Source organism: Erpetoichthys calabaricus, chromosome 1 (genome assembly GCF_900747795.2).
Source record: "Erpetoichthys calabaricus chromosome 1, fErpCal1.3, whole genome shotgun sequence".
Taxonomy (NCBI): Eukaryota; Metazoa; Chordata; class Cladistia; order Polypteriformes; family Polypteridae; genus Erpetoichthys; species Erpetoichthys calabaricus.
Window position 1 is genome coordinate 228,403,961 of NC_041394.2, and position 23,390 is coordinate 228,427,350.

Here is a 23,390-nt window from a genome sequence, read left to right on the forward strand (position 1 = left end):
TTATCGATAGCATTCACTGGGGGTTGTTGTGTTTCGTTGACATAACAGGTGAATGCACTCGATGTGTTTTATGGGCGATGGGTTGTGCTCCGTGTGGAGGATCTTTACAGTCACACCTACTCTAGCTGGAAAGTCGGATCAGCTTCACTCACAGTCTGCAGCCCTGAAGTTTGCCGAAGAGTTCAGTTTGTTCCTGCCACCGACCCGTGAAACCTGAGGTATTTAATATCCGTGTGCAGATACAAAAATCGACTCCTTACTTAACAGCGGGGCATGCATGTGAAATGTAGACTTTAGAGGATCTGGAAAGTTGTTACATTGTCAGAGCGACATTTGATATTCCACTTTAAAGACAATGTTAAACAATCTTATTAAACCAGTGTGCTCTGGACCAGGAGTCCAACCCCGCACTGTTTGACAGAAACACGCGGCACTCAGTTCTATATATAGTATACAGAATTTTTCTTGCATTCTTCATTCTTTTAATGATCGTGTACGTTTCATTCATTCAACACAGAAACGTCATTAATAATAAATAACTTTTTCAAATATGCATTATCGAGTACTGTACATCCAACGTTGTTTTTATTTAAATGAGTGTATCATTTAATATGTCTCACAATGCATAACCATAAACACTGCTTACAGCTGTGCATGTTTTATTACTTTGATATTGCACATAATACATACATACATACGTAATCCAATTCTGCAATACAGGAGGCCATAGATTATCCCTAAACTGTCAAATACAAGGCAAGAAACAGAGCTGGACAGAAACTTTGCATGCAGGCATGATTGTTTTGGAATTGCCAGTTAACCTATTAACTATTTAGTTAACTGCCAACTAACCATTAGGAATGTGGGAAGAAATCCCACACCTACATGGAGAGCAACTAGGCGTTAGATTTGAACCCAGGATGCAGTATCCATGAAGCAGTAGTCCTAAGCAATGTTCCACTCATATTTTTCACATTTCATGTTAATCAAGTTCTGTGTTTGCTTAAATCTTACTTTTGTTCATGGTGAATTACTACCACTGCATTGTTAAAAGTATCCTGACCCAATGTATCGCTGATGCCAGCCATTCAGCATATCCCCAGTTTTCACTTCTGCCTTTTGGTCAGTGTTATCAGAGCCTCGCCACATACACCACTTGGTCCAAACTGTTCAGGGACAGCTTCTTCCCCCAGGGCATAAACTTATTGAACCCTTGTTCACCTGATCTTATCTGCCCTGTACTGAACCCATCTGCTGGTTAATGTGTAATTCTGCTGTGTGTTTCATGTGTGTACAGCCGTCTATGATCTATATGTTTGTACATTTCTGTTTTGCACTATGTGCATTAGGCCTTTCTTCTGCTACTCCTATTTACTTTAGTTATTTATTTCTACATTATCATTTCATTATCAGTATATACTGCCATGCAACACGCACTAGCAAATGTGGCACAGCAACTACACTATGCTCTTGTAGTGTATGTGACAATAAAGGTCTAATCTAAATCAAGATTAATCTAATCTATCTAGGTCACATCTGCACATACAGTTCCAAAAGTTTTTAATTAATTAGTTGTTAGTCTTAAAACACATTTAATTGTGCTCATCCACTTATCAGAAGTCTTACATAACTGTTGTCGGATTGATTTCAACTTTGGGTCAATGGTATCATGTTAGAACTTTAGGCAAGTCAGTTGATGTTAAATAGTGGCATCAGAGGACTCTGATTACATCTAGAATACTAGAAGTGTATGGAGACTCAGGTGAGTATCCTGCTTTACACAGGGTTATCTGTACTGTTTACATTTTAGAAATGTTCACTTTTATATAACTTTAGAGACATACTATATATGTTGGAGAAATTAGTAGAGTCAAGAGGCAGATCAAATCAACAATATAAGTAGTTCAGATGTGTCAGTTGATACAGCAGGGTATGATGAGAGATTTTATTTTTCTACAATATGAATTTGCCCAATATATGGGAACTTTCTTCATATTTGTGTCTTAACATTGGTAAATGTTTAATGTCTTTTTAATAAAAGTGGGCCTTAAGTTCACTCTTGGGAATGTTATCTGAAAGCAGTATTTATTTGAATTGATTACATGAGAAATTAAGATCTGTAATATTTTTAATATTTTCACAGCTCTCGCCTCCTGGATTCAAATCTTGCAAATTAATGTTATTTGTGTGGAGTATGCATGTTTTTCCTGTGTGTGTGGGTTTCCCTCGCGGGTACATCTCTAAGGATATGTTGGTTTATTTAATTGGTGGCTTATGAATGTGAACGTGGCATATGAGTAGGTAGACCCTATAATGGCTTGGCCTGTCTTGCTCCCAGTGCTGCCAAGATAGGGCTTCAGTACCCTGCAACCCAGAATTAGAATATGTGCATTTGACAATGTCACTTTCTGAGATTTTCTGTTTTTTCTCCTCAATTTTGTTACACTTCCATAATCATATTTTTAAAGAGTTATTTGTCTGCTAATTTCTAAATATTTATAACAATGTTTCTTGCACAAAACTCAATTGTATATTAGAAATATTTGTACAAATCAGTGTATACAGTATATGTTATTTCACCTCCCATCAACTGATTGCTGTAGAGAAAGCAGGAGAGATATTAATTCTTTGCCTTAATCGTTTATTTCTCACACATGTACGAGTATCTGTCTTTGGGTATCCTCCCACTGGGCCATGCTCTCTTTCACTTCCCTTGGATGTCCACGAGATGGGGGGCAACATTAGTAGATGTCTAAAAATACTTAATGGTTTCTTTGGTGAAGTAATTATATTGCATCAGATTCTTCCTCTGAAACCTGTAATTGTTCTGGAACCTTATTTTAACAATTTCTTGTTTCTTTCTCATTTTTACTGTCTACTTAAAGCTGATGGCCTAAAATGAGTCTGGGATGAGGTTTGACCAATATACAAAGAGCTTTGTGCAAGAATTAAATGATAAGTTTGGTATTTTTAAAGTTAGTTATTTTCTTCACAATCATGGTATATATTAATTTGACACATAAAATTGTGTTCTGGAGTGAAGCTTTTTTTTATAAATTATAAAAACAACTGTTTTTTTTGTTTACAATGGGACTAATAGGTACACATGTCCATAAGTGAATGAAAAAAGCCCCAAAACATATTGGAAATAAGTTAATTTTTTTGAGGCAAAAATGTTGTTGACTGTTGGGCTGCTTTTTGAGATTACACACATATTGAAAAACGAGGGTAAAAAAAGCAAATAGCAGACCATTGTTGTGTCATCTAGCCATTTTAAAAGAAGATTGGTTGTATGTTTCACTTCTTTAACTACCTCATTCATTTCCTAAGCTTGGATTCCACCTCAAAAAAATCATCACCAAGGTCCCTTATTGACATTATTGAATGTTGATATGCAGATGTAAATTAATATTTCTGTTCTGTAGACAACTAATAATAATAATAATTTTTTAAAATCATTTTTTGCATTTTATATAGCACTTTTCTCACTACTCAAAGCGCTTAGCAATTGCAGGTTAAGGGCCTTGCTCAAGGGCCCAACAGAGCAGAGTCCCTTTTTGGCAATTTACGGGATCCGAACCGGCAACCTTCCGATTCCCAGTGCAGATCCCTGGCCTCAGAGCCACCACTCCGCCTAGACAGTAAAAAGACAGTAATAAGTGAAAGTGGATACCTCAACTTCTCTCAAAACCCACTGCCTTGATTCTTTAGGGATGAAGCCTAAAAAAACAATAAGGACAATTTCAGTACATTTATGTTAGATGAATGTCCTTTGAGGGGGCTGAGCATTCTTTTGGCCTTGGAAACCCTGCAGATTTGTTTTGTCCTTCCAGCCATCTGATCTTATCATAGAACTTCATCTTAGAGACTTAGATACCTATCCTCCATATAAGGACTTCTCTATTAATTATATATCTATCTTATGTGTATTATTTCTTTTTTATGTTATTTATTCATTACTATTCTTATCTAGTTTTAATTTGTTTTTATTTGCTTTTAACTATTTCTTTAATATCTTGTAAAGCACTTTGAACTACATTCTGTGTGTAAAAAATGTGCTATAGAAATAAATGTTGTTGTTAAAGGCACACTTACAATTGCTTTCATTTTTTCAGTATAAAGAAGTTTATGTCTTTATGTCGCAAAGATTGCCCTACTGTCACTAGATTGATAATGTGTGCTTCAATGAGAGAGAATTTGGAGCATACACACAGTATGTAATCAAGTTACAAGAACAAATAGACATCCATCCAGCCATCTTCCTAAACTGCTTATCCAGGGCAGAGTTGCAGGGCAGTTGGAGCCTATCCCAGTAAGCATCAGGCGCAAGACAGAATCATTCCCTGGATGGGGCGTCAGTCCATCGCTGGGTGAGAACACACACACTTCAGCCAATTTATTAGCTCCAATCGCTATTATATTATTTGAGCAGCATCTGTCTGCTGTTACAGGCTATGGCAGAATATGAGCGCTGCAGAACCAGAATTGCAGAAGCCAAAGTATATAAACAGAATATAGCTTGGAACTTGGGGGCTTATGGGTTGTCATAACTACACCCACAATGGAGGCAGTGAGCACAGAAGTGATCAGGAAATGTATTCTTACCTCAAAAAAATAAGCTTCAAGAATTCATGATAAAATTAATTTCTTGTTATCCTTTCATTATCACAAGGATGCCTTTTAAATGTGGAAGGCATGTTTGTCTTAAATCAAAACTTTTGATACTTCAAAGTGGACATATTCTGTATGTTTTAAGGCTTTTGAATTTACCTATGAACCCGTTGATGCTTTAGCCCTATTATAAGCTGCAAGAACAGACAAGGTATATTTAAAATTAATAAAAAATGCTTCACTTTCGAATGCAATTTTATGTGCCAATGTCAATACAAGTACACACCATGATTGATAACTTCAATTTGAAAAATACTGAAAAAATACTGAACTTATTCTTTAAGTGTGGTATGATTTTTGGAAATTCTTCCATCATTGTGATATGGTCAGTCTCTCATGATGACCTGTATTCTTGATAGCTGACAACACCTAAAGATACCTAAACTCCTATACCGGAGTGGAGCCACTTCTCTTTTACCAAATTAGACCCATATACACTATGCTTAGATTTAGAGGTGCTGATACTCACTATTGTTAGTTCAACATGATTGAAAATTGCTCTAGTGTATACCATGGAGCAGTCAGATGGAGTCAAGGGACAGTATAATTTTCAAATGGCAAAATGCAGCCTTCAGATATATATGAGACAACTTAACTGATATACATCTGGTTATGCTGGAGAGTTAATAAGCCCTTGAGTTTAATTGTGGGGTTAATTCTATACTTCACATTAGTGCTAAAGCAGGTAATTTAAAGATACAATTGGGCACCAAAATGAGCAAGAGAAAACTACATAAGGCAATTCTTGTTGGGGTATAAATAATTCTGAAATTGTTGTGTTACTGTTTAATTTAATAAGTGCCCTTCTAAACTTCATCTTTATTTCAGACCTATCTGTATTGGGTTTTCACTCAGTTTTCTTTTCACATTTTGTATCTATTCAAGTTGAAATGGTAATTTTTTTATTTTTATTTTCATATTTCATTTTAATATACTCTCTGGAGTAGTGGCTCCTCATCTATTGCTCCCAGGTATCCCAATAGTGGGGGTAGAGTCAAATGCACACTCACTAGTGCTACCGTTCAGGTCATCACCACAACACTTTAAAGGTAGAATTGGATTTGCATTATACTGTACATTGTTGTGTAGTTTATTTCTGTCGCAAACATATTTTGCAAGTACTATTCACAAGTAAAGTTAATATATTGTGTTCTCCACACAAAGTCGTGTATCTTCTCATTATTATAAATGTACTTTTACTTTTGGTACCTGAGTACTTTTGAAAGCAGATACTTTTTTTCTTTGACTCAATTATTTTTAACTGAAATACTTCTTACTTCAGTTAAAATAAAAATTTGACAAAGTACTTATACCTTTACTCAAGTATTTTATTTCTCAGTACTTTTTATAACTCTACCATCACTTTGAAAACCATTTTTACTTTGGGTTCTGGAAATAGTGTTTAGTCACACTAATCCTTTAAAAAAGGCTTGTGTACCATTTAAACAACTGGTTCTATTGAGCTGTCAGGGAGCATTCTTCTCAGATGAAGTTAATTTTATGCGAGTTAAAATGTCCACATGCCTCACTCTGTTAAGATCAGTAGTGTGACAAACAGCTAGCCACTAACTTCAACAACAAATTAACATTTGGATAGCACCCTATACAAGTCTCTAAACTCCAATTCCCTACCATATACAAATGATCCCATTTCTCCCAAATCAAGCACGGTGTCTAAAAATCTTTACAGAGCATGGAGTGCCCTTGTATCTTCAAGGATGTTATTATTAAACTACATCTTTCTAATTTTTAAAGGGAGCAACTGTAGCTAATATTAGCTGATAATGTATTCTTGAAAATATTTGTGGAGGTGGTGTGCAATTAAAAATTGCTAAAATGAAGGTTTTTCTCTATATTACTGTTAGGAACTGTTAATTTAGAGCGAGTATAGTGGTCTGCAGTAATAACAATGTAAGAATGTCAAGTTATTACACTATTAATGGCATGTATTATTATAAGTTGTTCAGAGAGCAAAGAGGATTAAACAGTCCAAAAAAAGTCGGGGCTCAAGAATGAATAAACTGTAATTTTTTTGATCTTTGTTGTCTTCAGCAAACCACCAGGCAGTATGTCAGTGTATCTTTCCATAGTGAATTCTTGTATCTTTTGTCATGTGTGCTAACAAGATGTTCTGTATTTTTAGGTTCTAAAATGAATGAAGTAATTGAAAATCTTACACTGGAAATGATCAAAGATGCCAGAAAATCAATTATAGAGAGTCCACTAGGAGTTATTAACACACAACTGATACCATGGGACTCAAACCTCATTACATATGGACATATCCTGTAATCTTTACTTAAAGCTGGAAAACATGCAGAAGACAGGTGTGAAATTTTGCTTTTTTTTTATTGTGCTTGCTTCAGAGAGTGCTGCTGTTTTTTAATCTCCACTGTCGTGGGTTCAAATTCCAGCCCAGAAACTGTATGGAGTTTACATGTTATGCCTATGTCCATGTTGGTTTTCTCTTCCTATTCTGGCTTCTTTCCACGTTTCAAAAATATTTACTTCAGGTTTACTGGTATCTCTACATCAACCATTTATGAGTGAGTGTAGTGTATTAAGTGGGTGTGATCTGCAAGGTGAACCGCCTATATTTAATAAGTGAGTTTGGAAAATTCATGAATAGAAAATAAGCATTTTAAACGGCAACAATATATTAATATCCTAACTTGATGTTCAAATAAACCTTAAATTAAAAACTACTACACTGCTATTTGTATAAGGAAAATCTATGCCAAACTACATGCACAATTTTTATTCAATATAGGTTCTTTCAAGATAAGAGGAGTGACAAATCAGCTGGTCAAAAAAAACAAAGGGGTGAAAAATATTGTCACAATGTCAGCTGGAAATTATGGAAAATCATTTGCTTATGCTTTAAATCATCACGGGTTTCAAGGCAAAGTACTGATGCCAGATACTGCCCCCCCGACAAGATCAGCTATAATAACTGTAGTGACACGATATCTATTGGTGAACACAATAACCCTGTGTTTTTTCACATATTCTGAATTTCAGAGTTCTTTTTAGTCCTTCCTACTTGTATTTCACTCATATATTGATTTATTTTCACAAAATGTAATCCTTAAGCTTTTTATTTTTTGTAACCATTTTGCATTTGCTCAGTTTTCAAAAGTCAAATAAACATTTCTAGAAATTATTTTATTTAGAATATTTTCATGGGGGTGGCGCAGTGGTAGCGATGCTGCCTCGCAGTTAGGAGACCTGGGTTCGCTTCCCGGGGTCCACCCTGCGTGGAGTTTGCATGTTCTCCCTGTGTCTGCGTGGGTTTCCTCTGGGTGCTTCCCGGTTTCCTCCCACAGTCCAAAGACATGCAGGTTAGGTGGATTGGTGATTCTAAATTGGCCCTGGTGTGTGCTTGTGAGTGGGTGTGTTTGTGTGGTCCTGCGGTGGGTTGGCACCCCGGCCCGGGATTGGTTCCCTGCCTTGTGCCCTGTGTTTGGCTGGGATTGGCTCCAGCAGACCCCCGTGAACCTGTTGTTCCGGGATTCAGCGGGTTTGGAAATGGATGGATGGATGGATATTTTTCATGTTTTGTATCAAAAGAGAACTTGTAAAATAAAACATGAAGGAGCATGAATTTTTCACCATCACCAATAGTGTGCAGAAAATAAAGAGAGTAGATACTTATGTGAACATTTATCCTCATTTCTACATAATAAATCACTGATGTCTGTGTGTGCCTGGTCACTTGGAGCAATCTCATTAGTCAGTTTGCTTTGGTATTTGCATGAATACTACTGACTGGTATAGTCAAAAGCAGAGCGAATTGCAGCAACACGCCGAAAATAAATGAGTCTGAGAGGCAAGGATTTACAGGAATGTAGCTGAGAGAGCAAGTGCCAGCCAACACAAGTTGAGACACATGATGATACCAAAGAGAGGTGCAGGATGAACACTGAGTGTACACATAAGGCAAAAGATACCAATTTTTTTTTAAATTTACTGTATTATTTACCTTTGACAGGTAATATAGCTAGTTCAGAGAAAAAGCAATTGAACCACAAACATTTCATTTAATATATTTGTAATCTTTTTTATCTTATTTTGTTTTCCTTTTTAATTTTTAAAAAATGTCTGTCACAGGCACAGAGAGATAGTTTGAGAATCATGTAGCCCTTGCCTATCTTTCATCCTCGCTGTAATTAACTCACTTAAATGTCATTTTCTACAGAGGCCAAGTCTCTGTTGACTTTTAATGACTTCCCTTCCTCAGTGTGGCTTTTACTAGGATACTCGGGTATTTCCTCCAGTGCAGAATTGGGTAATTGGCAACTACCTTAACACTCTTGTTTCATACATAGTTTATTACCCACTGATTCTTTTTGGTAACAAATATTACCGAGTTATATAGTCACTTTTGACAATTGAATTTAGAATATTAATTGTTTTTAACAGAGGTACTTTTATTGATTCTTTTTTAGAGATTTGGAATCGAAGTGGAACGTATGCCCAGTGGATTATTGATGTCTGGAGTAGAGCGATGCATAGCAGAGAGTAACATGACTTTTCTGCATCCATTTGATGATTTAGATCTGATTGCTGGACATGGGAGGTACAGTACATTCAACTTCCAAAGTTTAATACACCTTGAAGATCATTCAGTATTTTACTATTGATTTTTTAAAAAAATATTCTACCCAGAAATAACCAAAGAAAACTGGTAAACTGAAAAGAATGGGATAAAATTCTATAATTTAAAGTTCAACAAAGAAAAGCAATACTAATCTACACTAATCCAGACTAATGTTTATTTAAAAAGCCCACAAACATTGTGTAGTGCTTTTGGTTGCCAATAAAGATGTTCACTAATTCAGTTGGTTGATTCCAACATTACGCACTTATTAATGCATTATTTGCATTTTTTTTGACTGTTTACTCTTCTTAAATGTGTATCACAAGTAAAAACTAGAATTTTGCTTTTTTTAATCGCAGTACATAGATTTCTATAATAGTGATGCATTTTATTTGTATAGCACCTTTCCTACAGTCAAAGCATTTCAGACATTGGAATGGTCATTGTTGTATTTTGCTGTGGTTTTTACATTTCACAGCTAAAGTCAGAGTAGGATTGACATGCTTGGTCCTCGGCATGTACTGTATTTTGTCTGCTGGTTTTCAGTCAGCTAAACGTATTTGAATTTCCTGCTCTTTGAAACATATTATTTGTGTAATTAATCATTTGCATTGTTTGTATTTTCTGCCTAGCACAAATACTGATGAAGACCGAAAATGATCTGATTAGAAACCATTCAGTGGTCGTTTGATAAAATCTCTTGTGTATGTAGGTAAAATGATCAGTTTAGTTGAGCCCTGTTTTTCAGTCTACTGTGTCACTAGGAACTAGTTTAACAAATGTCTAAGTTTGTTGAGAATTAACTTTCTTTAATTGCTAAAAGTTTTTGTCTCTGTGAGGTGGTTTGTCTTTTTACTGAACATTAGTTTATTTCAGCTATATTTAAGAAATTAAGACTGATGGAAAGACTAAAATTGAAGTGGCTATTATCAAGTCAAGATAAAATAGCCAAACATTATTTTATTAAAGTGTATAATTTATTTCGCTCATCATTGAATATTATTGATAATTGATCACATAAAATAGAGAAGTATAATTTTCAACCTTCCTTTCAGAGCTTTAGATTTCTACTTGGATGGAGTACACTTTATGGTGACGACATCGTTGAAGCCAAGAATGGCTTCAAATCTTCTATTTCCTTTGCTCTTGAATCTAGTTCCCACTAGATTTTTTATGGTCGGTAGCTTGTTCGGGTCTCTATACTTTAGATTTCCAACCGAAGGAAGCAATGTACTTAGATATTACATTAATGGATTGAACCATGAAAAGCACATGTGGTGTAGCAGATTTGTGTTAGATTTTTAAAATTGCTTTTGTTTTTTCAAACTGTTTAGAAATCACATACTTTTAATCAATCTGTATTGTATTTGCCCCAAGTGTACTAAACATAATTTATTTAATGTAAACTATTAATGATTACAACCGTAGTTTCTTCCCATCTGTGGTTTAGCAGAAATGGCAGACTTCCAATGTATCAATCCATGCTAGGGCAGTGAAATTTTGGAGTAGTGGGACATGAAGATTTGTTCTGGTAAATCCATCATTCTATTTCAGGAGAGAGTTTCATGTGTAATAAGTACATAAGCCACTTGGGGTGAAAAATGAGAGACATGAAGATTAGCAAGAGGAAGATGAAAACAGAGAAGGCTCAAAGTGCTTCACAGTTTGCATATTAACACACTTACTACTCTTAAATTGCTCAGTCAGTCACTTTATTAACCTATGAGACTGCTTGATGGTGCACTTTGAAACATCTTGATGTCTCATGAAATATTGTCCAGGACATTAATTCTTAAACAAGGTGTCAGTAGCAAAAGCAAGATATACTTTAATGTTAAAGTGTTTAAAAATACAACAACATATACCGGCAAGCTGCTTACCTCATAAGGAGAAATTATATATTACTTACAGAAAGCATTCAGACCCCTTCACTTTTTCTCTTTTTATACATTATGTTTTCCTGCAGCATTATGCTAAAATCATTTAAAATGAATGTTTAGCCCTTATCATGCAACAGCTGAATACCCCAAAATGACAAAGCAAAAACAAGATGTTTGAAATGTTTTCAGATATATCAAAACTAAAACACTGAATTATCATCTTGACATTAAGTATTCAGACACTTTACTGAGCACTTCATTGATGCACCTTTAGCAATGTCTACGGCCTGGAGTCTTCCTGGGTATAACACCAACAAGCTTTGCACACCTGGATTTGAGATATTTCTGCCATTTTTCTCTGCAGAGCCTCTCAAACTCTTGTCAGGATGGATGGAGACTGACAGGACAGCTATTTTTCAGGTATCTCTAGTGATGTAGATTCATTAGGGTCATTGTCCTGTTGCAAAGTGAACCTTTGGACCAGGCTCAATTCCAGAATGCTCTGGACCAGATTTTCATGAAGGATATCTCTGTACTATGCTCCGATCAGCTCTCCCTTGACTAGTCTCCCAGTCCCTACATCACACCAGGTAGTTTCCTCCATTTGTTCCACCCAGCTTTGATTCTTTATTTGATATCCTCCTCATTGCCTCCACCTAATCTATTACACTGGATCCCAGGTATTAATCTACTTGTTTTGGTTCAGTGCCACTTCATTATATTGCAGATCATCACTTTCTGTCTATCATATATAGATTTTTTTCACATGAATAATCTTTTTCTGTCAGTCATTTTTTTCTTAAACTCCAGTACCACTACTTCTTTTGGTATTCTATTAGATGCCTTCTCTAAATCAACAAGTGATCAGTGTCTTGAACTTGTTTCCCTCAAGTATCTTTTCTTACATTAGTTTAATGATGAAAACAGCATCTATTACACTCTTTTTCTGGCATGATGTCAATCTCTTTGGTGTTAATCTGCACGTTCTGTCTAATTGTTCTTTCAATTACTCATTCATAGGTCTTTATCACTACTTCCATTTACTTTAACTTTATTCCAAAATAATTGATGGGTCTACCTCCCTGTAACTCTGTAAACACAGACATGGCTTCAGAAAATGGATACAAGCTAAGAACCAAGAACTTTATATGGCTTATATGACTAGAACGTTTGGGTGAAGAATAGTTTTAGTTTTCTTTTATACTTTCATGATATACAATGTAAACCCAAACACCTACAAAACATAGGTTAGTATCTAAGCGGAAAAAGAAAGTTTTGAAGTGCTAGTGTGAAAGGCGTTTAAAAGAAACCTGAATTGAAGAGACCTGCCTCACCCCCTCATTCACTGGTCATAAATCATGTCTGCAGTTCAAAAAATGCAATCCCGTGTAAACGGACTACCAATTTGTGGACAACTTTAATTTTCCGGAGGTATCTATTTAACAAACTTTTTTTTTTTTTTTTTAGCAAAAAATGCAAGTGTTTACAGCTGGATGGCTTGGCATGAATAATGTGATATTTTGTCAGTTTTTTGATTTTGTCTGCTGTTACTCAGCGTTAGTCACCATAGACTCTCATTCTATCAGAAATATTATCTCCATTGTCCATGAAAACATAAGATTACATTTTTTGTCAGCCTTCACTACAAACCATATGAGGGTAAGTAGCATATAAAAAAAGTATAATTATTGAGTGGAGTATTCCTTTAAGAGGCCAGGTTTTAAAATCAGTTGAGTCATAATTTTCTTGGTTTACTCTCTAGAATTACATTGTTTCGTGGGTGAGACATTGTTTTGCTCAACCAGAACTAATTAGCATTCTTTAAATGTTTAATTCTCTTTTTAAATGAACATTATGATATAATATTTAAAACTGACTCAACCTGAATCCTATTGCTATACAGGAAATTATTAGCCAAATAACTGATCTATACACATCCAGTCATGTAACCAAAATTGACTTCCAAAAGACATAATTTTCACACATTTCATTTGTTAATTTACTGTACGGGAAAAGTAAAAAGTAACATTAAAAACAATTTACTGGCCTGACTCAGTTAAAAACTGATTTTTAGCAGGGCTCATCAAAGGAAATAATACTATCCAGAGGTGACAAAATTTGACCAAAGCTTAACAATACAAAATCAACAGAAAAATGACAATTAAAGACATGCAAAGACAAAATCAAAAAGCAAGTGAGAAAGCATACATATATTTAAATAAATTAATGACAGGTCACTGCCCTTTAACCATAAATTGTATGTGTATTTAAAATAAGAAAAATATTTTTTTCCTGATATGATGGACAATCATGCACCAGATTCTTGTGTAAGTATTAAAAAAAATCTTTGTCCATAGCTGTTTTAAAAAGTTACTGTACAATTAAGTCATTGTCCAACCTGCTATATCCTAACTACAGGGTTATGGGGATCTGCTGGAGCCAATCCCAGCAGCACAGGGCGCAAGGCAGGAACAAACCCAGGCAGGGCGCCAGCCCACCGCAGTGTACAATTAAGTTTATGTGTAATACTGTAAATCAAATTCTTTCAGTCTTGTTCTGTTGTATCATGGAAGTAAATTACAAATGAAAAAATAGCTGTATTGAACCTGCAAATAAATTGTTGCCAAATTACCTGTGTATGAAGAGAAAGTTAAGGCGATTATCTTGAGATAATTCAACACTAAGTTGAGTCTAAAGATGATGTATGACATGAATCTTGTATGCTCTATAATAGAGCCTTTCACTCGACTTAATAGTATCTTTAATTGTAAAAGAAATAACAGGTTGAAGAAAGTATAACTGTTTAAAGAAAAGTATTAAAAACAGTAAGGGAAAGATATGCTGTAATTTTGTTACAAACAAAGAGTTTTTGGTTACGTTTTGTGGTAATTTTATGAATATAGTATAAATCAAAATAAGTACCAAGATATTTGTAATTATCTATAGTAATAGAGATTTCTTTAAGGACTGAAAATATTTGCATTTATTTTTCTTTTTATTAATGGGCAGATGATTTTCGTTGCACAGTAGAACTTTATGTCTCATCTTACAGGTATCATCAAAAGATACATGATTAACAGGCGAAGCAAGCTCTTCCTTAGGAGAAGTGCATTCCTTTAATGTGGGAAATGACACACTCTGGACCTCATGAGATTGTAGCAAAGGAGAGAATAAAAACAAAACTGAGTGCCATTATGAACAATGCTGCACATCCTCTCTACTACACAATAACACTGAGGACTTTCAGCAAACAAATTATTTAGAAAAAGTGGGTCAGGAAAGCGCTACTGGGGCTCATTATGCCTGTATAATGCCTCACTTGTGACTGGGACTGCCAAGTCTGAAATTTTCTTTGTTTTTAAATTATCCTTCCTTTTTAGGTATTATGTGTGTGTGTGTGAATATATGTTTATGTATCTATTTCTGTGTTTATTTATTTAAAGAACTTCTGTAAACAGCCAAAATTTCTCCCTGGGGACAAATATATAATATATCTATTAACACGATGAAAGAATATAAAAATCTAATTTTGTTTTGCTCTGCAGTAGTGTTCACAGTCATGGTGCGAAATGGGTCACAGTAGTTGCAACAAATGTTTTCATCAGATACAGATCTTTTTGGTCACTGAACTCCATATTAATTGTAGGTTTTGTTTTACTCTGTACCTGAATTGCTTAATATTTACTTTTGTTCCAAATGTATTTTAATAAGGAGATAGCAATAAAGTGTGAGTGATACCAAGTGAACTGTTCTCGGCAGGTATGCACTTCAGTCATTTTTTTAGAACACAATAGGCTTTTTAAGGCTATTTAGGTTGTCAGCTCTAAATAACCATATTAAACATACCACAACTAAACTTTACTTCATGGATATTTTTAAAAAGAAAAATGTAAGGTTGCACAGAATCCATATTTTGTATTAACCTAAGCAATATACAAAATTTAACTAAAGTAAATAATGATTTGAAATAAGATATTCATTACCTTTATATTTCGAGGATATTTGAAATTAAAACCTCTAAGCACTATGACCATGACCAAGACAGAGACATGCTGCACAATTTAAGATTGGTCTTGTTATTTGACAGAAAATACTATGTAAAAAAAAAAAAAACTAAGACTTCCTGGTGGAAATTCCTAGAACTAAGTGCAGAAGAACATGCAGTAAAAGTTCCACACATGAGATATACTAGCTCTGTGCACCAAGTGCTGTGAGGCTAAGCATTGAGCATTCCTGATTAACAAGAAATTAGATTTTTTTTCCTGTATGATTAAAACTTTGCTGTAATAATTTTTTTTACCATGATTCAAATTTTCATAGAATGTATTTTTATTGAAGATCTATTTTTTTAGTAAGTGTAGATTGTTTTTTCTGACGGTTTTTCCAGTATATACAGTTCCTGAAATAATTCAGTGGTCCTGTCTTTATTTAAAGCAATTCCATGCAGTGAATGATACCACTGTATTGATTAACTGTTTTCTTATTTTGCCCCTTTGTAGTCTTGGTCTAGAAATTCTGGATGTCATTCCTAGCCCAGATGTTATACTTGTGTGTTGTGGAGGTGGAGGACTACTTTCCGGGAGTAGCTGCTGCTATAAAACTTTCAAATTGCAACAACACAAGAGTGTATGGTGTGGAGCCAGAAGGAGGGTATTTACATTTACTGATTTTCAATTAATGTAATGTTAAAATATATATTATTACAGGGGTTAATGAAAGGTATGCATATGCAAAAGTGTACAGGTCATTCCCATGCTAAAAAATATAAAAAAGTTTAATGACACTGTGTTTTGGCTGTATAGCTTGATAGGACATTAAGCACCTAATACACTTCTTTAAAGTTATCTTCAGTGTATGAATAACCTTTACCATTTTACTTTATTATTATTATTATTATTAATATAAGTATTGTTTATTTGTCATTCACCTTTTTGGTATCTTTTTTATAGTTAGAGAATAGGATAGTTAACTGTCTTACTTATGGTCACAGAGTAATTTAGAGATGTGATAGAAATAGTAGTTTTGTGACTTTTCCTTCATGGGTTTATAGTACTCTTCATTTTATAAAAACCATTAACAAAAAAAAACTGCAAGATACTCTAACATTATGACATTGGAAATATTATTAGAACATAAAAGCATAAAAACATAAAAATGTAATATGTATACACTATATTAGTCAGTCACCTATGCTATAGGTGAACATACTGAAAGTGCTGTATATATACAGTTATCATATACAGTAAAAGCATTACGGCATGACACCTGCTCAACTCAAGACTGCAAAGTAGTGTTGGGCATGGTGAACGTCAGGTCGGAATATTACAGGCACATAACTCTATTCTGCTCAGGACATACAATACAGATTTTAAAAGGAAAACATTATTTAAGACCTCAGTCATCCTGTACAGTATTTTTGCCCCTCTTTCTCCTTAAACATTGTACAGGGTTATTGGTACTTGCACTACTATACTCCGAGACTGTTTTTACCCACAGGCCATCATGCAATTTATTCATACTTACCTAGCAAAATGTGTTGCTTTTTCTTTCCACTACACTACACTGTAAACATCAGCACTGCTGCACAGATTCCTACACCAGATGCTCTGTCCACAGTTACAGTATGTAGAGTGTTTTGGGTTCATTTTGGATTTCACAATGACACAGTGAAGAAAGAGTTTATTATGTAACACCACCTTTGCAAGGTCTATCATATTAAATTCAAGTAATCCAGCACAGCGCAACCTACAACTGTTTTTTTTAAACTCCAGCTGACTAGAGTGCTTGAATGCTGATTTTACACATAATTAAGAATTTGTTGTATGTCCAAATTGATATAATCAAAGAAAAAGAAAGCAAGCAAGAATTGTTGCCTGAAATCACATTCAGCTGTAGTCTTCGTAAGCTTCTGTGTGGTCCTCTCCTGACTGGACAAAGATGGTCTTTGTGTGAAGTGAAACAGAAAGCTTCAGCTCCCAATTGAGCTGTGGAGATTGTTGAGATACCTAAAAAAACCATTGGTACACAATTAAAAAAATCTTTAACATATTTTAGAATTAAATCGCACATTTGTGCCTATAGCAGTATTACTTTAACCCTTAAGTCAATTAAAAGGAATAATAAATAACAATATGTAATATTGTAAAACATAAATGCATTAAAATATCGGGCAGGCAGCTGTAGTATACTATACTGTATATAGTGGCTGTATATGCATAATAACACAAACATTAGGAATTAAAAGCACTACAACTGTAAATGCGTCCAATAACCCATAACAATGGTTTTTCCTTGTAGATTAATCATATTATTATATCTACTCATGATATTTTTCCTTTTTTTGTATGTTTATCAGCCTGTACCATGCATAAAAGTTTTATTGAGAGAGGCCTGTTTCATTAGATGCAAAAAGCATTGCAGTTGGACTGGCACCACCTTTTGCAGGTAACATTACTTTGTAAGATTTATGTCTGTATAACACTAAACATATTGCAAAATATCAGCTACATAACAACATTGTAACAAAACAGCAGTGTGACACTCAACATTAAAGTAGTTACAGTATTCATTTAATAACAAGCAAAAAAACCACCAAACTCCCCATTATCCACCTTTCAAGCACGTCTACAAGTCAATAAAGTTTTGTAAGTAGTCGTGCAATATGGGGGTCTTTAAAGAAAACAAAAAGTTGACCAGTATGCTGCATGTCACCATGACGGAACTACGACACTGAAAGCCTAATAAGTGCAAAGACTTTGCCAAGTAGGAAAATTAATAATTTAGTTATAATAAGTGACAGAGGAGTGCTGCGCTTTGTAGTAACCGCAGCAAGGATTATTGCGCTCCATGTTTTGTTAAATATTTTTCTGTTTTATATTTGTCTACTTTTTCCTGTTCTTTTCTGAGAGCTAAATGTTGATTCAAACTTTGTTGCAGGGAAGTGAGCAGAATGTTTATTATCTTTATTATTTGGATGTATTTTCTTCTGGCTTGGGTCTTCATGCTACTCCTCCTAATCACAACAACAGAGAGTACCTACACCTGATTTCTTGGCGAATCTTACCACTCATTTTTAATTCAGTAATGTGTTATAATGTTGTGTAACCATCCATCCATCCATTTTCCAACCCGCTGAATCGAACACAGGGGTCACGGGGGGTCTGCTGGAGCCAATCCCAGCCAACACAGGGCACAAGGGCAGGAACCAATCCTGGGCGAGGGGTGCCAACCCACCGCAGTGTTGTGTAACCAGAAAAGAACAAAAAAAAAAGAGGGGAAAAGACTGAAAAAACTACAAGGAGTTAGACCCCTCTTACCACCTTTATAATGGGAATGTTAGTGTCATGTAATTTTTCTAAACTGCTTAATCCAGACTATGGTCACAGAGCTTATCTCAGGGCACAAGGCAAGAACAAACCCTGGACAGGGCGGGTAGCCCATTGCAGGGGTTGAACACACACCAAACACACACTAGGGCCAATTAGCGTTGTCAGTCAACTAACAGTCTTTGGACTGTGGGGGGGAAACCAGAGAACCCAGAGGAAACCATGCAGACACGGCGAGAACATGCAAACTCGACACAGGGACTACCCAGGACATGAACCTTGGTCTCCCTCACGGTGTGGTAGCAGCAGATACTGTGCCACCCTGGGAAATGTTAAGCCTCTCAGGAGTAAAGTTAATCAACTTCAATCATGTGCACAGTTACAGAGATCTGGCCATTATGGCATTTACAGAAATCTGACCTGAATGGAAACGGTTCAGATGACAACTTGAAGATCTATGGATCTGGTGAACCAATTTGTTTTGACAGAGACTCTGCCATCACCAATAAGTCACAAAGCGGAGATGTCTCCAAACTCTACGTATTTTAGTTTAGGCAATGATAACCAATGTTCACTGAACATAACACTGCATCATTTTTACCAGTATGTCACTTGCCCACCTTTCACAACATAGTGCTTGATCAGTACTATGGGAACATTAAAGGTGCTTATGAACTGAGAGCCAAACCCTCGATGGATTCATCTGATATATAAATCTATAAACCAGTCTTTTAAAACCCAGAAATTAAAATCATATAAGTCTGGGACGAAGAATCTGTTAAATGCCTTTTTGGCTGTTTGAATACACTGACTGAACCATGTTTAAAGAATCAAGAATCCTGTGCTGACATCGACAAACTCACTGACACTATAACCAGCTATATACAATTTTGCAAGGATGCCAAATCTGTCAAAATATACCTAACAACAAGCCATGGATTAACAGAGATTTAAAAGAACTGATAACCAGAAGAACAAGTTTCGAACATGGAACTTTAACTAGACAAGAAGAACTGCAAGAAGGAGAATAAACATGAAATAAAGTGGATAAAGCTGAAGTACAAGGACCAAACTGAGAATGAACTACAGACTGATAACCCTGGGTTCTTTGTGGAATGGCATGAAGATGATGACTGGGCATTCCCACTAAAATGCAATAATCATGTTTAAAGTGCTGGAGTTAACACTAAAAATTCTGTTGGCTCAAAAATTCAATGAATTCTATTCAAGGTTTGAGATTCAGATTTTGCTTTAGAAATTAGTCAGCAAAAAGAATGAGGACTGGAGCAAGGAGCCTGCTCTTCTTTGACCAGAGTGATGTCAGAAAGGTCCTTAAACAAGCTAAAATAAAAAAGGTAGCATAAGCGGGACACCTGCTTCATTTCTGTGCAGAGCATCTTTCTCCAACATTTTGCTTTTTGTCTGAGATGTCTTAGGATTACAGCAAGTGCCCAGTCAATGGAAACAGGGCCAAATGGTATTTCCATTAGCATAAACTTTACCCAAAATCATTAAGTAAACTTAAGGATGGTGGTATTTACTTTTCATATTATGAAATCCTTTGAGAAGTTAATTGAGAGAGCTGCTAGGACAAAACCCACGACTTATCTTGCCCCCTAACAAATTTGTATACAGAGCAAATGGTGAGGGGATTGAGGAGGGCCACAGCAACACCTTCTGATTTTACTGTATGAGTGCCTGGAAGGATAAAAAAAAAAAAAAACACACAAGATTGCCATTTATATATTTCTTGTCAGCTTTTAATAGAATCCAGCCCCACATTATTAGGTGACAAACTGACTGATCAGTTCTGTTTCGACCCTAACTTGGTGGGTTGGAATCTGGACTTTGTAACTAATTTATCACAAAGAGTGGAGTATCCATAGCTGTTGTCTGTTGCCTTCTTTTGTTTGTCTTATACACAAAAGACTGCGAGGAGTTCACTTAAGGACAGACATAACTGTATCCTGAAATCTGCAGAAGATAAAAAGGCCTACCGTGAACCTACTTTTGATGAGTTTGTTCAATGGTGTGATTATTCCTCTTTACAGCTAAATATCTCTAAGACAAAGGATATGGCTGTAGACTTTAGGGTGCTCCCCGTTTCTCCTGCTCTCTCAACAATAGTGAAAAGGGAGACAGTGGGGCAAAATGGAGCACTACAAGTATCTCAGGATAAACATTGATGACAGGCTAAAGTTTGATCTTAACACAAATTGTTAAGAAGGGGCAGATATCACTTTTCTTTGTTGGAAAACTCAATTGTCTTAAAGTGGACAAAGCAATGATACTTATTGAATCCGTGGCTGCATTTGCTTGCATATACTTGGCTGGGCAACCTCCACATTAAGAATAAAAATCATCTTAACAACATTGTCAAAATTAGCAGTACAATTATTGGTTTGCAGCAGACTTCTGTCACTGAACTGTATCACAAACAGGTTAGACAGAAGGCCAACTCAATTCTGTCAAACAGTAGCCATCCTCTTCTTCCTAAATTTCAGCTGATATTATCGGGGGCTGCAGATTTAGGTTCCTGTACGTAAAAGAGCAATAGATTTTAACAGTATTTTGTTTATTTTGTGGTGTTAAACAGAATGTATTCCTGCTGTTGACTCTCCTTTTTTTCTTTCTTCTTTTTTTGTAGGAACAATGACATTTGCAAATTGCCAGAGATATGTAGAAGACATCTTACTTGATCACAGATGAAGAAATTAAGAGAGTTGTATCTATTCTCTATAATGCTGGACTTGTTGTAGAACCTTCAGGGGCAGCAGCATTTGCGAGCACTGACAGGGAACAAGGTTCCAGATATCAGTGGGGAAAGACCGTAGTAGTAATATTAAGTGGGGGTAATATCAGGTAAGCAAGAACTGAGTACTTTCCCTGATTACACTGACATATAGAAACTAATACTAAAAATTCATCTAGGTAAGAAAAAATCTACAACCAAGCAGAATATGCAGGCTCAAGGCTAATCTTTATATTATTTACTAGAATATAATATTCCAATCATTATAATCTGTTACATCATTTTTCTGTGAATCATCATTAGGCAGAATTAAAGTGCATTAGGTTAACTGTCGTGGTAACAAGTGTATAGTAATAATTACTATGATTTGATTGTATTAAAGAAAATCATGCAGTAAGTAGTGTGGTCGCCAGGGGGTTGCACCAGCTCCCAAACCCGATACAAGCAGACACCAGGCACAAGTTCAGCAACACACACCTTTTTACTTTGATGTGGGAAATGTTTCCCATCAATGCACAGTACAAATAAAGCACACAACACTTCTTGTTCTTTCTCTCAGTCCACCTTCACTCCTCCTCCAGCAAGCAGCATTAGCATCATCGTCATCGTCTGCCTCTGGCTCCCTGAATGAAGGCAGGTGGCTCCTTTTATGCTACACCTGGGAGTACTCCAGGTGGCTCATTATTATCTGGATGGACTGTATTCCCAGGTGTGGTGAAAACCCAAAGTAGGGCTCTGCAGCTCCCCCTGGTGGCCCCCCAACAGGACTGTGCCAGACTCCATCTCCCATGTACCCCTGCAGGAATTCAAGGTACTATTGCAACCCAGAAAGGCTGCCATCTTGCACTCAGGGAGAGGCAGTCTTCTGTGGACATCTGCTCCCCCTGTCCTTCCAGTATATCAGCCTCTCAGCTGGGAAGGGGCCCCAGATTATCAAGGCCACTTTCCATTATTCCTGCCATAATGTGTGTTCTTGGCTGCAGTTAGTGCATCTCTCTATGCCTTTTTTTATGGTCAGAGGAAATCCTGGATGTGCACAGTGCAGTCAGTTTTATGTGACATTCTCTTAAGGTGTAGGCCAGTTGCTTTCATAAGCCTGTAATTCTGAATTGTACCATAGGAGCTGAATGCTTAAAAAGAACCCCCCTAATGTTTTAATGAAGCTGTTTTATCTAGTGCTGAATGAATGACTGAATTAGAGAGTTGTCAACAAGACTATCTAGCATTGATGGAACAGACGGATCAGAAATGGATCCAGCAAGGGATAGAGGGCCAGTACTTTCTAAGGTTTCTGAAAGAAATGACATTTACAGTAAGAGTAGGGAGAGATAAACAGACAGTGAAATGTACTTGTCTTTATAATCAGAGTCCCAAATCACTGCTGTAAGTGGCAAGCTGACAGATAAGCCGGACATGCAGATCCGGCCAATACATGACCGCCAGAGTGGGTAGGAAAATCAACATGCTGCACCAAGTTAAAACAGTCCAGTAGGGGCAGGAATTTATTTCCCACTTTACATGTAGGAATGGCGATTTCAACACCCATATTGACAAGAGTATGACTCTTTGGGGAAAGTGAACGGTAAGTGGTTAACTAATTTCAGTCAGATCAGATAAAGACAGACCCATTATATTCTACTCTAGTGGTTATTTAGATAAAATGAATGGAGCAAACTCCATAGAAAAAGTGTGAAAAAGTTTTTTTAAACACTTTAGTCAACACTACTTATAATGAAAGTTCAGATATAGATTCTTCTTTCTATAGTAATTCTACATATTGACAAATACATTTAAAGTATTTGTTTTTTAAATTTATTACCATTGTTAAAATATTCAGTTGTGGCAAAATTTGGTCATTTTAAAATTTATTAAATGAGAAGACCACATTTTATTTAGCAATATTATGAATGCACAGAAGTATTAAAAAAAAAAAAAAAAAAAAGCATTGATTGGCCAATTTCATTTGACACAGTAAGTTTATAAAACTAAAAAAAAAAAATCAATAACCAAATTAAAACAAACAAGTTTTTAAAAACTACTGTAGCAGTATCAATTGTATAAACAAGCCAAGTACCAAATAAGAATGCATGTAAAATGTGCAATTTTTAGTTGCTAATATAAAAATGAATACTAACTCTGAAAAAGCAATTACATTCTCTTAA

The 23,390-nt window shown here is 35.6% G+C and overlaps 1 protein-coding gene across 1 annotated transcript; it reads left to right on the top strand.

The window, feature by feature from the left end:
- The first annotated feature begins 6,818 nt into the window (after positions 1 to 6,818).
- Positions 6,819 to 22,200, top strand: srr (serine racemase). The gene is given in 11 exon segments (XM_051935171.1): positions 6,819 to 6,927; positions 6,929 to 6,998; positions 7,442 to 7,626; positions 9,120 to 9,250; positions 15,651 to 15,729; positions 15,731 to 15,798; positions 17,505 to 17,533; positions 17,536 to 17,595; positions 21,124 to 21,170; positions 21,172 to 21,336; positions 21,338 to 22,200. Coding segments are annotated over 11 exon segments (984 nt in total). The 5' UTR covers positions 6,819 to 6,822; the 3' UTR covers positions 21,383 to 22,200.
- The last annotated feature ends 1,190 nt before the right edge of the window (positions 22,201 to 23,390 follow it).